The sequence below is a fragment of the Barbus barbus genome (assembly GCF_936440315.1).
Source record: "Barbus barbus genome assembly, chromosome: 6".
In the NCBI taxonomy this organism is placed as follows: Eukaryota; Metazoa; Chordata; class Actinopteri; order Cypriniformes; family Cyprinidae; genus Barbus; species Barbus barbus.
In genome coordinates this window covers 16758085-16773126 of record NC_136734.1, presented here as the reverse complement: position 1 = coordinate 16773126, position 15042 = coordinate 16758085, and the positions used below count along the sequence as shown (strand labels likewise).

Genomic DNA, 15042 nt, shown 5'->3' with positions numbered 1-15042 from the left:
AACATGCACATAGACATACAGATTACATAACCAAATATATGGTTAAAGGGGTAAACTATATTTGTCTTAAAAAAACATGTTACTGGTTTATTGTTAGGTTTATTTTTTAGCTTGAGGACCCTAAAGTCTTAGGTGACATGGGACAGTCATCAAACGTATGCATTTCTGAATTAAACACTGCATCCTAAGCATCAGCAATAATATTGAGGACACACAAATATTTTAAATATTACTTAATGTTCTTTTATCATTAAACCACATTTCACAATATATCACAAAATAAAAGGCAGATCATCTGTGTTTGATTCAGCAACAAATATTAATGCACAAGGACTGAGAATCAAATTTACACATCATTACTCCAGACTTGATATAGCCTACATTATGAACTGACAATGTTCATCATCTACAGCACCTCTTCATATTGAAAAGGATTAGGAAATGGAAAATATTTCATTTCTAAATTTCACTTCTATTTCTGTAGAAATATTATTTACAAGTAACTTAGAGGTGATAATAAAGTGGACAAACCCATTGACGCATAATCATCACAATCTGAACATTGTCACACTGTAAATCAGTATAGCAGTAACCCTCAAATTTAAAAGACTGTCACATACACTGGTCAATGACAATATTACATGCTTTGACAAATGTTACAGCAGGAGCGTGAACATAACAAATTAATACATTTTTTCCTCTTCAGTTGCTCTGCTGTTCATCCCACATACATTAGTTGCCTTGGTTGTTGTCTTTTGTCATTTCATCCATAAGACATCGCTCTTTCAGGTAAAGAAAATCAAAAAACATCCGTTTCGATGAAAGACCTTGTCCTTCTATGATCTCAAAGATTCTCCTCATTTTGTGGTGAGGTGTTGTCATTGCTCTGATTTCACTTATCTGTTCGTCTGAAATAATATCTTCAAGGTGATCTAAAATGGGATCAATATTCTTCACCTTTTGGATAAGGTCACTTTTTTTTTTTTTTAGAAAGGATACACCTGTAGAATATAGTCATCAACACATTTAATTAATACAGTATTCAAATGTTTGTGAGATAGAAGCTAATCATTTGTTCTGCTACAATTCTAAAACTAGCTGATTCAAATGTAAATAAAATGGTTAGGCTAAGATTATGTCAAGGTTATGTGCTTACACCGCTCATCTGTGGATATGCTCGGTCTCCTGTTTTCTGCACTATAGTCTGTAAGATAAAAACTTCATTAATGTCTTATTAATTTTAAACTTTTGAGATTAACTGTATGAATGATTTGATTAAATTGATCGGTAAACCATTGAATTGTGTACATTGCTTATACGCTAAGGTGGATCAGCACAAGGGTCCCAAATGTTGCAGTCCAGTCTATGATGATTATTACTTTAGGTGGATTGTTGTCATGTCAGTTATTTACTTCCTAAACCTTTACTCCAGTAACACAAACTGTACAGTATCACACTTACCTGTTAGTGCTATGTCACAGCTCCATACAACTTTAACCTTTCCTTTCTTGAGGTTTTCCTTTTTGAGGTGTAAACCCACATCCATCACACCATCTGGCAACTTTATATCAAATGTTGGATAGTAATGTTTCCACTGCTTATTGCAATGAAGTTTTGTGTCCTTAGAAAGTAAAGAGTGGGATCATAAGTTTGATTTAAAGACATCATTTATAAAACTACATTTCAGAAATACTTTGTTAACTTTAATATTGGATTTTTTTTCTTCTGAGATGGCATACAATACACTGACAGTTTTAACATTTAAATGCATTTTTGTCATGAAAACTCTCGGAAGGATTGGCATAGTAATGTACATGACAATGTTAATGTATTTGGTCTTGGCTGAATAGATCTGCTACGCTGCTGCTGCTGTTGCGGCAGAGAAAGCACCGAAACATGCTACTGCCAATACATCCACAACATGTGAGCATGTAGGAAATACTGCTGCTGCACATATAACACATATGAATAACCCCCTATAGGATACATGAATCACCTCGTAGCAGATCTATACAGGTGGAGCTGGGGAAGGTGGAGGGTTTCTGAAGTGCGCCACGAACTGCGCTGCGACTGTCTGCTACAGCAAAACAAAGCCAGGTATTTGAATATTGAGCAGTGAGCTCATTGGCTACCAATACAGAAGAAAACCAATCAGCTGTGCCATGAGATAATGATGTCATTGGGTCAGATTTAGTTAGACCTACGAACTGCGCCATCTAAAGTTTCATGCCAGAACTCTGTATTTTTCAGATTGATAATTAGGTTTTAAAGGAGCAGGTGATCAAGTCTAGGAGATACACTATCAGTCAGAATTTTTCTCAGAATGTTTCTCAAGATCACAGTCTTTTGGTAAGAATTGTAATGACTTCAGTGCATTGATTGAAGCAGATGATTACTTAACTTTCAAGCAGGGCAACCATCCCAAAGTATTTTTCAGGGATCGGTCATTGAATAAAAGTGACATTATAGAACTAGAGATGCATAATTTCCCCATGATATATCAATTAGAAAATCTTAAAAAAAAAGTCCAAAGGTCCAGTCCATACACTGACCATCGGTTGTATCTTTGGCCTCACTGAAGGTCCATGTTCCTCAACAGGATCACAGGACATGCTGTACACACATTCATATTTGAGCATGCATTCACAAGCTGTTTGGATTAATGTGTAATCTTTATTACATTTTTCCACCTGAAAGAAGAGAGAAACGGTAAAGTTGTTTATAAAGGTCAGCCAAAATAAAGAGAAACTGCATTAAATATATATAAATATATATATATTTAAATGACCTCTCTGGGATCCACATTGCATGGTTTTAGAAACACATGCAGCCTATGTGCTTGCTGTAGATAAAATAGCATCACTTGGCCAAGCATCTTAGACCAATGATCTGTAAACCAGTTTGTGATCTTGGAAATACAAAATTTTGATGTTCCTGGGATGTTCACTGTAACATGTGTGCTTGTGATATTCTGAGGTTTCAGAATATCAACCATCTGATTAGAGTAATGTATAACTGATATGAAGTGGCAGGCATCCTCTATGAGATTCAGAAAACAAAATTTTTAAACAAAATTCAAACTGTTTTTTTTGTCATGACCTCTACAATTAGTAAATTTAAAATATATAATAAAATGTTATATTTTTATATTATACAAGATATTTCTTAAAAGTTTCCACTTTGTATTATTCACAGATTACGTTCAGTATCTCATATTATTCATAAGATAGAACTCACCAGTGGAGGTCTCACAGTGAGGTAGTCTAAGTTGAGACAGCTCACCCTGAACACATTTGATATCATACACGGGTCCTGCTTGGTAATAGTTGGCAGGGACTGGACAGTCACTGTCCTGAATAACAGTGCTGTACAGCACTTCTCCTTCCCCATCCATGTTAAAACCAATCTGTGTAAACTCACAATGGAACCATCCTGCATGACTGCACTGTAACCTATTTGATTTCAAAGAAATACAGAATATGAATACAAACTGATACACTCAGTTATCTTACTTCACCTGTCTGTTGACACAATACCTGTATTTCCTTTGTCCCTCTTGAACGATGACATCAGGAGTGAACAAGTAATCGTTCACGTCTAGCTTCTGTGAAAAATAAAAAGTGCTTAAGTGAATTGTAATTGTATTGTCAAATTACACAAATTTACATTTGCAAAGAGATCATTGTAAAATAAATTTATCAATTACTTACACTTAAAATGCCTAAAGGGGATTGAGAATCTTCATCTAAAATGTCTGGTAAGACCAGATGCATTGAATTATTTATCCTTATCATCTTCTGTATCCTCTCTGAAAGCTCTATCCTCTCTGTAATTTCTGGTGCAGAGCCAGAGATGTAGGATTTGTGTCCACATTTTTCAAGAAGCCACTCCAATACACTTCTCTGAGCTCCAGTATACTCATTTATACTAAAGTCTCCCTCCATAAATACTACAATGACATGAGTCCAGAATTTCTCTCCAAGAAAATCCAAATTTTCAAGAATCTCTTTGGTCTGGTCTGTGAAACTGTCTTCACGCAGAGAAAATGCAAGTAGAACAGCATGGGGCCCAAGAGCCTGCTTTTTCCATCTAAGAATCCTCTTGGCATTGCAGATATCAATATCAACCAAGTGCACAGTCTTCTTGTTCATTGCACCTTTGAAAGTCCCACTCCCACTGCCAGCTTTATCATAATTTTCTCCATCAAAAATCAGGTTTAGAACAGATTTTTCACTGAAACTCATGAGCCAAATTCTCATCTCTGTGAAAAGTAGGCTTTCACCTATTTAAGAAAAACAAGCAGAAGTATAAAGAGGCAGCTTACAAGTTACTGAGGTTTGTTTAACCTGGATTTTTTTTTTATAAGTAAATTAAATATCTCTTAAGTACACATTGTTCATCTTGGAGATATGACAATTGCATACAAAGGATGTCATAAAACATGACAATGTTGATGTCCATTTCAAAAGTACATTTACTTTGCATTAGGGCTGTCAACGTTAACGTGTTAACGCCAGTGTTGGGGGTAACGCATTACAAGTAACGCGAGTTACGTAATAATATTACTTTTTTCAAGTAACTAGTAAAGTAACGCATTACTTTTTAATTTACAAAAAAATATCTGAGTTACTTTTTAAAAAAAGTAACGCCAGTTACTTTTTCCCCATGTATTGACTGACAGTGTGCTGTGTGAGCTGTTACTATAGATCTAAATGTGAATGTGCATTAATTCATCCCACTCGCAAAAAACTGATTTATTATTCATCAAAATGAATTAAAACAGTGAAATGCAAACTCAGAATATGACGCAAACTGCAATAATTAAATGTTAAACAACACAAATGTATCTCATTTTATTAACCAATGTCTTTGCTGCTGACCTTTGATGATCCAGTTCAACCATACTAATAAGCAAAAATGACTTTAGATAAACTAACAATTGAACTTCATTGTTTTGTTATTGCCGAAGAGTGTTAAACCTTCTTATCCTGAGTTTTACTTTACAGACGTTTTTTTTTAGCGATATATCATTCATTCATTCATTCATTCATTTACTTTTCCTTCACAAGATACAGGGCTTTTACATTAGTATTAATGTAATTTCTTGTATTAAAAACAATCAAGCCCTGCTCATATTTAAAAAGTAACGCAAAAGTAACGCAAAGTAACGTAACGCATTACTTTCCATAAAAAGTAGCTAAGTAACGTAATTAGTTACTTTTTTAGGGAGTAACGCAATATCGTAATGCATTACTTTTAAAAGTAACTTTCCCCAACACTGGTTAACGCATGTGATTAATCAAAAATGTTTCATGCCTTAATATTTTTTTAACGCAAATTAATCGTTTGATAAAGTTTGACCCCACCTTTTTGCCGTTATCGCACCGCGGAATGTAATATTGCCTGCGTCCCAATGTGCACACTATCCAACCTAAATTCTGTGATATTAGTAATTTTCAGTACTATTTAGGGCAGATAGGGTGTATAGTATGCACATTGGGACGCAGAGATTGTGTGATTATGAGGCGCCGGGCTAGATGAAAGTAAAGGCGAAGAGAGAGAGAGAGAGAGAGAGAGAGAGTGTCCGACAGAGAGAGAGAGAGAGGGAGGGAGAGAGAGAGAGAGAGTGCGCGAGAGATATGTACACTCATATGCAGGGCCTGAAATTAACACCCGACCACGCGCCAAATGCGGGTGAATTTTGCAATTGGCGGGTAAAACCGTCAATCTACCTGCCACATTGGCGGGTAGCCAATGAGAATTGAGTTGTTGTTTTTTTGCGTCTGTTTTTTTTTAAGTCTGCCTTTTCGTTGGATTTTAGCTCAAGGTACAAACGAACGGCTGAAACGAACAACCAACAAAAAGATGAGGATGAGTCAAAGAAAAGTAAAAGACGACGTTTTAATACAAAGTGGCGACAACGGCAAGGTTCGTGAGTGGCTGATTTATGACCGCAGTACAGATTAAATGTACTGCAGTAACTGCCGTATGTATGGCTCAGAGAAAGCGAAGTCAAATCCTTTTGTAATCGGGACTAAAAACTTAAAATTAGAAGCAATTAAGGACCACGAATCATCAAAAAGCCACCTACACACAATAAGTTGCAAAATATCAAAGACTGCGCTTCCGGAGGAGACCGCTGCGGTCAAGGCACTGACGTCCATGAAAGCAGCGCAGTTTGAGAAGATGCGACTTCTGTTTCGGAACGATCACGCGATCGGCAAGAAGATGAGGCCCTTCTCTGACTACGTTTGTGTGTCACAGACACAGATGTGTGTGCGTGTGTATGTTGGGAGTTGGGAACCAGTGAGAAAATGTCCGGTACCCAGTAACTTTACCAGTAATATTCATTTAGTTCTGCTTAACGGTTCCTGAAGGCTGTAATTAACAGTTGCCAGGAACTGTCTAGACTAAATCAGCCATCAACACAGCCGTGTCCGTGTGTGATGTGTTTACATACGAGCTGCGGTAACTTAGGTCTAACTTATATCTGTTGAGTTAGCACGGTGTGTGTGTGTGTGTGTGTGTATACCTGTTTTTCTATCCCGGTGTGACTATGACATATGACTATGTCTGTGACACAGCAAATCAATGAATAAAAAGATAAAAAAATATATAGTCTAATAGTTATTATTACTTATAATGATTTCGTTAATAACTTGACAGCACTTAAATGTGTATTCTTACAAGATAAAGAATAATGTTTGTGTGATTTCTATTTTTCACCTTTATGAGGCAAAAAAAAACAAACAAAAAAAACTGGCTGGTAAAAAGTTACTGTGGCAGGTGGATTTTTAAACAGTGGCTGGTGGTCAAAAAAGTTAACTTCAGGCCCTGCTCATATGTGATAAGGGTACAGTGAACCAGTGTTGCCAGGGTCGCGGTTTTCCCGCACAATTGGGCTATTTTGAAAATACAGTCGCGGGAAAAATTACAGAGCCGTGGGTTGCGTTTTTTTGGGGCTACTTTTATGATGTACCGCAGCCGCCCATAGTGTACACATGTGATTGCAAAAGGAAATTATTACAAACACTCGATGGTGGTTTAAAGTGAGTTTTGAGTAAAAGTGTACTATTAATTTAATCAATTGTCTTATGTAGCATGACGCTAGCTCTAATGCACCTGCAGAACAGGTCCAATTCATCTTCATAATGCATTTTATCATAATACTTCATTCAAGGTCTCAAGAAAATGTTTTGTTGTATTTATTTAGAAATACTTTTGATAATAGTTGGGTAAATGTAAAATGGGATTGAAGGGATGTGGCGTTTTATTGCCAGTATAAAAGCTGATAATGGCTGAATAAAAACAAAAGAATAATAAGGATTATGTCTCATAACTGGCGGAGATGTGAAAGGTTCTGTTTCCTTAAACTAGTTTGTCATGCATTCCTTAATTTCAACACATTTACAGGTAAATCCTAGTATTTTAAATTTCAGTCCAGGACTGTGATTAACACGATTACATTTTTTAATCGATTGACAGCATACTTTGCATACACTGATGCAATTTTATTCATTTTAATTTTTTGCATGAATGGCTCCTAAAATGTAACCTTCAAATTAATGAATATATCATTAATAAATAAGTGAAAGTGACATGACGTGTGGCCAAGTATGGTGTCCCATACTTGGAATTTGTGGTCTGCATTTTACCCATCCAAGTGCACACACAATAGTGAACACACCCCTGGAGCAGTGGGCAGCCATTATTTGCTGCGGCGTCCTGGGGAGCAATTGGAGGTTTGGTGCCTTGCTCAAGGGTCTTACCTCAGTTGTTGGTACTGAAGGTGGAAGAGTGCTGGTCATTCACTCCCCCTACTGACAATTCCTGCCGGTACTGAGACTCAAACCCATGACCTTCGGGTTACAAATCTGACTCGCTTAACAATTAGACCACAGCTACCTAGGTCACTCTCATTAAACAAGATATTTTACAGTGCAATGATATTCTAATAAATATATTGAATAAATGGATTTAGCAATCATAAATACTAAACAAAAGGGTTCGGGACAATGGCCTCCATAAACAAGGGTAATTTGTTTGGGTTTGACCTGCACAATGTTTAATAGAGGAATAAGAAAATAGTTGAACTATTTTGTAAATATAAGTAGTGTTTTGTTTAAATAAATCACTGCATACCAAAAAGTAAACCTTATTCCATGGTTGGGCAACTTCGGTCCAGTCGCGTAGCTATGGGTGGGCCTGGGTGGGCGTGACCCAGAAATGTTCAGCAGGGGAGTTCCCCTGGGACTAGTGACAGCACACACTGTGGTCATGACAGATGCGTTGACCTCAGGCTGGGGAGCAGTGTGCAAGGGCGTAATGGCTTCAGGCCTGTGGTCAGAGTCTCAAAGCAGGTGGCACATAAACCACTTGGAACTGAAGGCGTTGTCCTTAGCACTAGTGGCTTTTCTGCCACAGCTGGAACAACGATGTGCTGATTCGCAACGACGATATGTCTGTGGTTTTGTACATAAATCGCCAAGGTGGTGTGTGCTCCAGAGCCCTATTCAAGCAGGCTGTGAGTCTTCTATTATGGACGGATCATCATTTACTCTCCATCAGAGCGGCGCATATCCCCGGTCTCCTAAACAGTGGAGTGGACATGCTTTTGAGGAATGGAATCCCTCACGGGGAGTGGAAGCTGCATCCCAGCTCAGTTCGGATGATTTGGGACCACTTCGGGAGGGCAGAGGTGGATCTGTCACTGACACTGCCCACTGTTCTTTTGACTGTCTCACTCCCTGCTGATGAGAGATGCTCTTATGTCGTGCTGGCCGAGAGCCAGACTTTATGCATTCCCCCCAGTGAAGATTTTGCCTCTGATATTATGCAAAATCAGGAAAGAGAGAGAGTGATCCTCATTGCACCAAACTGGCCGAAGCAACCTTGGTTTCCGGACCTCATGGAGATGCTGGTGGCTCCCCCTTGGCTGATCCCCCTCAAGAGGGACCTGCTGTCTCAAATGAACAGCTTGATATGGCACCCCAATCCAGAGCTGTGGAACCTTCATGTGTGGCTACTTAAGGGGTCCTAAAGGGGCTAAGCGCCCTGCCTCCCCGTGTGCTTGACACGCTCACTGAGTATCATGCACCTTCTACTAGGCGTCTGTATGCACTTAAATGGGGATTGTTTGTGAAATGGTGCTGTGATAGAGATATCGACCTGGCGAGCTGCCCCATGTTGGATGTTCTATGTTTTCTGCAACACAGGCTGGATAACGGGAGTCTACCCTCGATGCTAGAGGTTTATGTGGCTGCTATTGCTTCGTTTCGTTTGGACGATGATTGTATTCACTTTGGGCCTGGGGACACAGTGTTTCTCTTTTGCCCAGACCGGGGTACGTGCCTAAATCTCTTTCTACCTCCCTTAAAGCGCAGATCATTTCTTTGGGATATATGCTATGCAGCTGGCTGGTCCACACAGAATACTTTCGCCAGGTTTTAGGAAAGGAAAGGAAAGGTTAGGACGTGTGGCCAAGTATGGTGTCCCATCATAGGCGTAATTTACGGGTGGGACGGGTGGGACATGTCCCCACCACTTTTTACCAGGCTCGATATTGTCCCCACCACTTTTAAAAAGTAACTGAAAAATAGATTGCGTAAGGTATATATTAAAGGAAAAGCACCATCTACAAATCGTCACTCTTCATAAACTAATTCATTCATTTAACACATTTTTCCGCCGGTCAGACGCTTTTCAACGTCCTCAAAGATGAATTAAGTCTCGTTGTGAAACTATCGCGAGATACGCGATATGCGTCATGGGATATGTAGTTTCCTTTCCCTATAATTAGTCTACAGATCCTGTACCTTTCTTTTTACGATGTTCGTTTTGTTTGGATACTGTTTCAAGGTTGAAATATTTTATTTGAGATTTTTGAGAAGATTAATTGGACAATATCTCTGGTCCACAAGTCAAATCATCACTCACTGTAGTCATCAAGTGATCAAGTGATGACTAGAAGGTGGACGACGGTTCTTCTTCAACCACGCAGCGAGTTCACTTGAGGCATTGTTAAAAAGTCACAAGTCACGGTTATTATTACAAGTCATGATTAAGTGTTATAGGAAAAATTAAGTTATGTAAGAAGTAAATAATTCATTTTGGGATCTAAATGTTTACATTTGCAATCATAAGCAATATATTGGCATTTGTCCATCATTGAAGGCTGAATAATAGTTAAAGCACTTTTAGGCAACAGGACAATTCTATGTTATGACTCGGATTTTCACAATTAAAACAATAAGTACACAAGTCTTTAGTTCATAGTCCTTTAATTCAGTTTTGTATTAAATCACAGCGCGCTCCAGTGGCCGCCAGAAAACATGATTAGCGACAGTATGTCTATATTCACGTAAGTTAAATATAATATGTTTTCGTGTTAAGCAAAGTAACTTACTGTGCGTGGCTGCTTCACTAAAAAGCTTCTTATATCACTTCCACACTTTCTTTTGGACATTTTGTTGATGTTTTAACATTTATGCTATAGGTAGCAACATTTACCGTTAACTAGCCTTTACATGTGGTGTGGGGGAGGAGAAAATAGAGCTCTTATAAAAACGTCATAAAAAAAGATTTGTTAAAACAATTTCATTTATTTAATTAATAAAGGTAGTTTAACCATTTTAAACACAAATAAACTCTCACTCATGTTTTACACAAGGTTTTGCGTAGTTCAGGATTGGTTAAATTATTTGATTGGATGAGGAAAATTTTGTGGGCTTGTCTTGACTCTTGACGTAATGTTAATTAGAAAATATGCAAGTAATTCAAAGTAGAATGAATCGTAATACACACACACACACACAATTGTGCAATTAATGAATACGCTGCAGCTGAGCTGACCATTTCCAACTCTGAACTCAGTCCCCAAGTAAATTCGGTTATTAAATAAACAAATAGCAAAACGAGTTGTGCGGTGTCCCCACCACTTTTCAAAGCAAAGTTACGCCGCTGTGTCCCATACTCGGAAATTGTGGTCTGCATTTCACCCATCCAAGTGTACACACACAGCAATGAGTAGTGAACAAACACACACCGTGAACACACACCCGGAGCAGAGGGCAGCCATTTTTTCCTGTGGTTAGCAAATGCTTAGCAATGTGAGTGAATGCTTGAAAGGGAACATCTCCGGTTATGTCGTAACCTCAGTTCCCTGAGAGCGGAAATAAGACTTTGTGAAGATCGCCGTGCTTGCTGCTCGATCAGCACTACAGCGTTGTCTTAGAAGCAATTGTCGCTCTTGCCGCATGTCAGTATTTGCATAGAGTAGGGACAATTGGCCAGTTTATTGAACTGGAGTTATCCTATAAGGTTTCAGGATTTTGGAGAAGGGGAGAAGTTCCCACAGCGAATGCTTCACAATGTCTCATTCCCGCTCTCAGGGAACTTAGGTTTTGACAGTAACCGGAGACATTCCCATGAGACTAGCATATTCTCACTGGACCTTACACTACACCTACGTCATCCGCTGGAACACGACTCTCTTGTGTACGCACGTACGAGTTAGCGGAAGCTATAGAATACTGTTTATAAAGTTTTAAATATGGATATTTTTCTTACAAAAATGCATCGATTCGCTTCAGGAGGCCTTTATTAACCCCCTGGAGCCGTATGGGACACTTTTTTATGATGGAAGGATGCGCTTTATTGGACTTCTTTTGGACTATTGAAAGATAACACCCATTCAATGCCATTATAAAGCTTGGAAGAGTCATTTTGGATTTTTTACATAACTCCAATTGAATTTGTCTGAAAGAAGAAAGTCATATACATAAAGTATGTCTTGTAGGTGAATAAATCATGGGGCAATTTTCATTTTTGGGTGAACTATCCCTTTAACTGCCATTTATTCTTATTTTTTAACTTAAGAAAAAAGTTAGGAATATTTGAATTCCCAAAAATTATTCATATCTTTTTTTCTTAAGATTGTTCATAAGACAAAACTTAAATACCTTTCAGGAATTCAAATTCTTGAAAAGAATCTTCATAAAATCATTGTAAATAACTTCTTAAAGATAATTTCAGACTTGTCTTAAATCCCAAATAGTAGCCTATGATTTAATGAATTTATTGGGTTATTTCAAATTAATTGTTATATTAAAGCGTTAACAACAACACTAGCCAAGCCACATATTAATACATAGCAGGACGATTAGGGATGTGCACGAGTTTGTTAATGTTAATGTTAATATAATGTTTACTAAATCCATTATTAAATAGTTAAAATCCAAAATTATCCAAATTTTTAGACAAATCTTTTGACAGTTAGATATTTAAAGTCATTTGCCTTAATTGTGTGAGGCTATTAACAAATGGGACATTATACAGTAGTATGCCTTTAATTTTGGTGACTAGTGCATTTAAAGTAATCCAAAATAATATAAAATATTCACTTATATTTCTATCAATATAAAATAAGGAATAACTCAAATAAAAAAATTAAAAATTGCATTTACCGAAATTGAGTCCATTTGTTAGGGCTCTCTCATAAAACTCTTCAGCCTTGAGTTTTTCACCCTTCACTTCATGAATGAATCCCTGTATGCCACACAGCATGCCGTCATCTGGGTTTTTCAGCCTATTAATACGACGTTCAATCACCGTTTTCAGTTTCTCCTCACACACCTTGCCTTGCTCTGATTCCGGCTGCAGCCTCAGGCCTTGCATGAAATGATGGATGGACAGTTCTTCAGATCTTCTGTTATAGAGCTGGTATTTGCCATATAAACAATGAACTGTCGGCAGGAATTGCTTTTCATTATTTGCCATTTTAAATGCGTTATCAAAACGTATCTCAGCATCTGCAAAACTACCTCGTTGTCCATAGTGCAGTGCTAAATCTGCCATGGCAATAACGAAAGAAGGCTTTAGGGAAACTGCCTTTTCCAGATGCTTGATGCACTGATCTAGGTATTGCTGTATTTCATTAGATTCTTCAACATCAAACCCTGCTTTACCATGCGTCCTATATTTCGTTTCCAGGAATATTTTTTTGCTTTTGTAACACAGAGCCAGTTGATGGTGTATAAAGGCAGAGTTTGGGGTAGACTGCAGGGCTTCTTCCAGTAGAGTAATGGCAGCGTCCATATTTCCTAATTGGCGGCAAAATGTTGCTGCGTATCTTATGACATGTGGATTTTCAGGGGACATCACCAGTGCCATAATCACCTTATTCAGTGCAGTTTCAGATATCTTCCTATCACCTTTGTTATGCTGTATTCTCAAGGCTAGCAACACTAACAGAACAGCATCATCTGGATTAAGCTCTACAGCTCTTTCAAGCTGTTTTATGGTTTGCGAGTCTGAAGAGTCAGAGGTCTGATTTGTTGTACGGTACATTGCAATAGCATAGCCTGCATTTAAATCACTGTCATCTGGGTTCATTTCAAGGGCCTGTCTAAAGCATTCTTTTGCAGCATTTGAGTATTTGTTAGAGAATTTAAGAAAAGTCCAACCCTTTTCTCTGAGCACCTCGATGGAATAAGTGAATCCCTCAGAAAACTTTTCATGGATCCTCTCTAACTGTCTCAAGTAGTCTTCACACATAGAGAACTCTTTCATATGAAAGTGCCACCAGGCAAGGTCTCCATAGGTAACAATAAGAACTTCATCACTGTCTTTGTAGTATGCATTTGTGAGCTGCTCTGATTTCTGCAGATTTGCGAGTGCTTCCTGCTGGTTTCCACAGAGATACTGAACGAAACCAAAGCTGCTGTAAGCTCGTGTTACTCTCGCCTTGTCACATTCCAACTGAATCTGTTCCTCAAGACGATTCAATAAATCACAGAGAACAAAGTCTTCTTTTCTAAGAGACCAAGTAAAATGGCACTCCTGCATAAGCAGTTTGGTTTTTAAGGTACCTTCAAGGCTGAAAACAGAAGGAAAAGCTGATGAAATAATGATTTAAACACGTTCTATTTGTCAAGTATACTTGTCATTCTAGTCATGTATGCACTTGTTGAGCGCTATTTCAGTATGTCGCAGTATGTGAACCATGTATTAAAGCACAAAATAAATGTCCAGTGCTGTAAATCCACCCCTATCCGGAATGCTGGATCCCTGTAAATCTTCAAACAACAACTGAAAACTCATTTCTTTCGGCACTACTTGACTTCATCCTAAACTCCAAAAAAAAAACAAATAAAAAAACCTTAATCTTTCCCTCTATCTTTCTCTCCTTCCCTTACTAGCTTGTACTTATTTGAACAATGACTGAGACTTGGTGTTACAAGCACTTCCTCTGTCAGACTGCTTTTTGTATTCCCCTATTGTAAGTCGCTTTGGATAAACGCGTCTGCCAAATGACTAAATGTAAATGTAAAGCTGAAGAGCAGTTTTTCCAGTTGTTCTTGTAATTCATTTCATGTATACTCACATACGAGCATACAGATACCACAGACATTTAAATACACACACAACATACACAGGTGAAAATGTACTAATATGTTGTTTTTAGTGAGTTAATATTATTTTTTCTAGCACCCTAAGCCTAACCCCAAAAATCAACATGCATATCACTATATAAATGCTTTACTGACATAATGTTGCTATTCTATTTGAAATGAATGTGCATTCAGATTCAAATTCGAAAGTAAAATACCTGTGCAGAAATAAAGACTGTGGACATATAACAGCTTGTGTAATCTCTTAAAATAAAAATACATTCATAACTGCACCATGGGCAATAATTTCAGTGTGTAAATATCAAAGATTGTCTGAAAAACACAGGTTTAACACAATTTTTTTATGGGTGCTTTTTGTCTGTGCTTGTTTCCATGGTGCATATCATTCCTAAAACATTTAATTCAACATTAACAAAAAACAAACAAAACAAACCCACCTCATTTTGTGTCTATCTTCAGTATGTCAAATCATGAAAATGACGGTTTGGAGGAGTGTTATCAAATACGTTTGAAGCTTCTTCACCTCAGGACAGGTGAGACTACACCTGTACACATTACAGATGTGGGAAGAGTTGAGTGACTAGTAGAGTGACTTAGTCTACACTGCTAGGGTGGGGTTGAGAACAATGGA

The 15042-nt window shown here is 37.8% G+C and overlaps 1 protein-coding gene across 1 annotated transcript; it reads right to left on the bottom strand.

The window, feature by feature from the left end:
* Positions 1–225: 225 nt before the first annotated feature.
* On the bottom strand, positions 226–14978 carry LOC306870822 (uncharacterized protein). The gene is made up of 10 exons (XM_079418250.1): positions 14849–14978; positions 12465–13876; positions 3711–4282; positions 3537–3604; positions 3238–3452; positions 2789–3039; positions 2553–2690; positions 1462–1621; positions 1157–1204; positions 226–1001 (listed from the first exon to the last, which is right to left on the bottom strand). The coding sequence occupies exons 1-10, from the start codon at positions 14851–14853 to the stop codon at positions 733–735; spliced, it is 3138 nt and encodes a 1045-aa protein (XP_079274376.1). The 5' UTR covers positions 14854–14978; the 3' UTR covers positions 226–732.
* Positions 14979–15042: the final 64 nt, after the last annotated feature.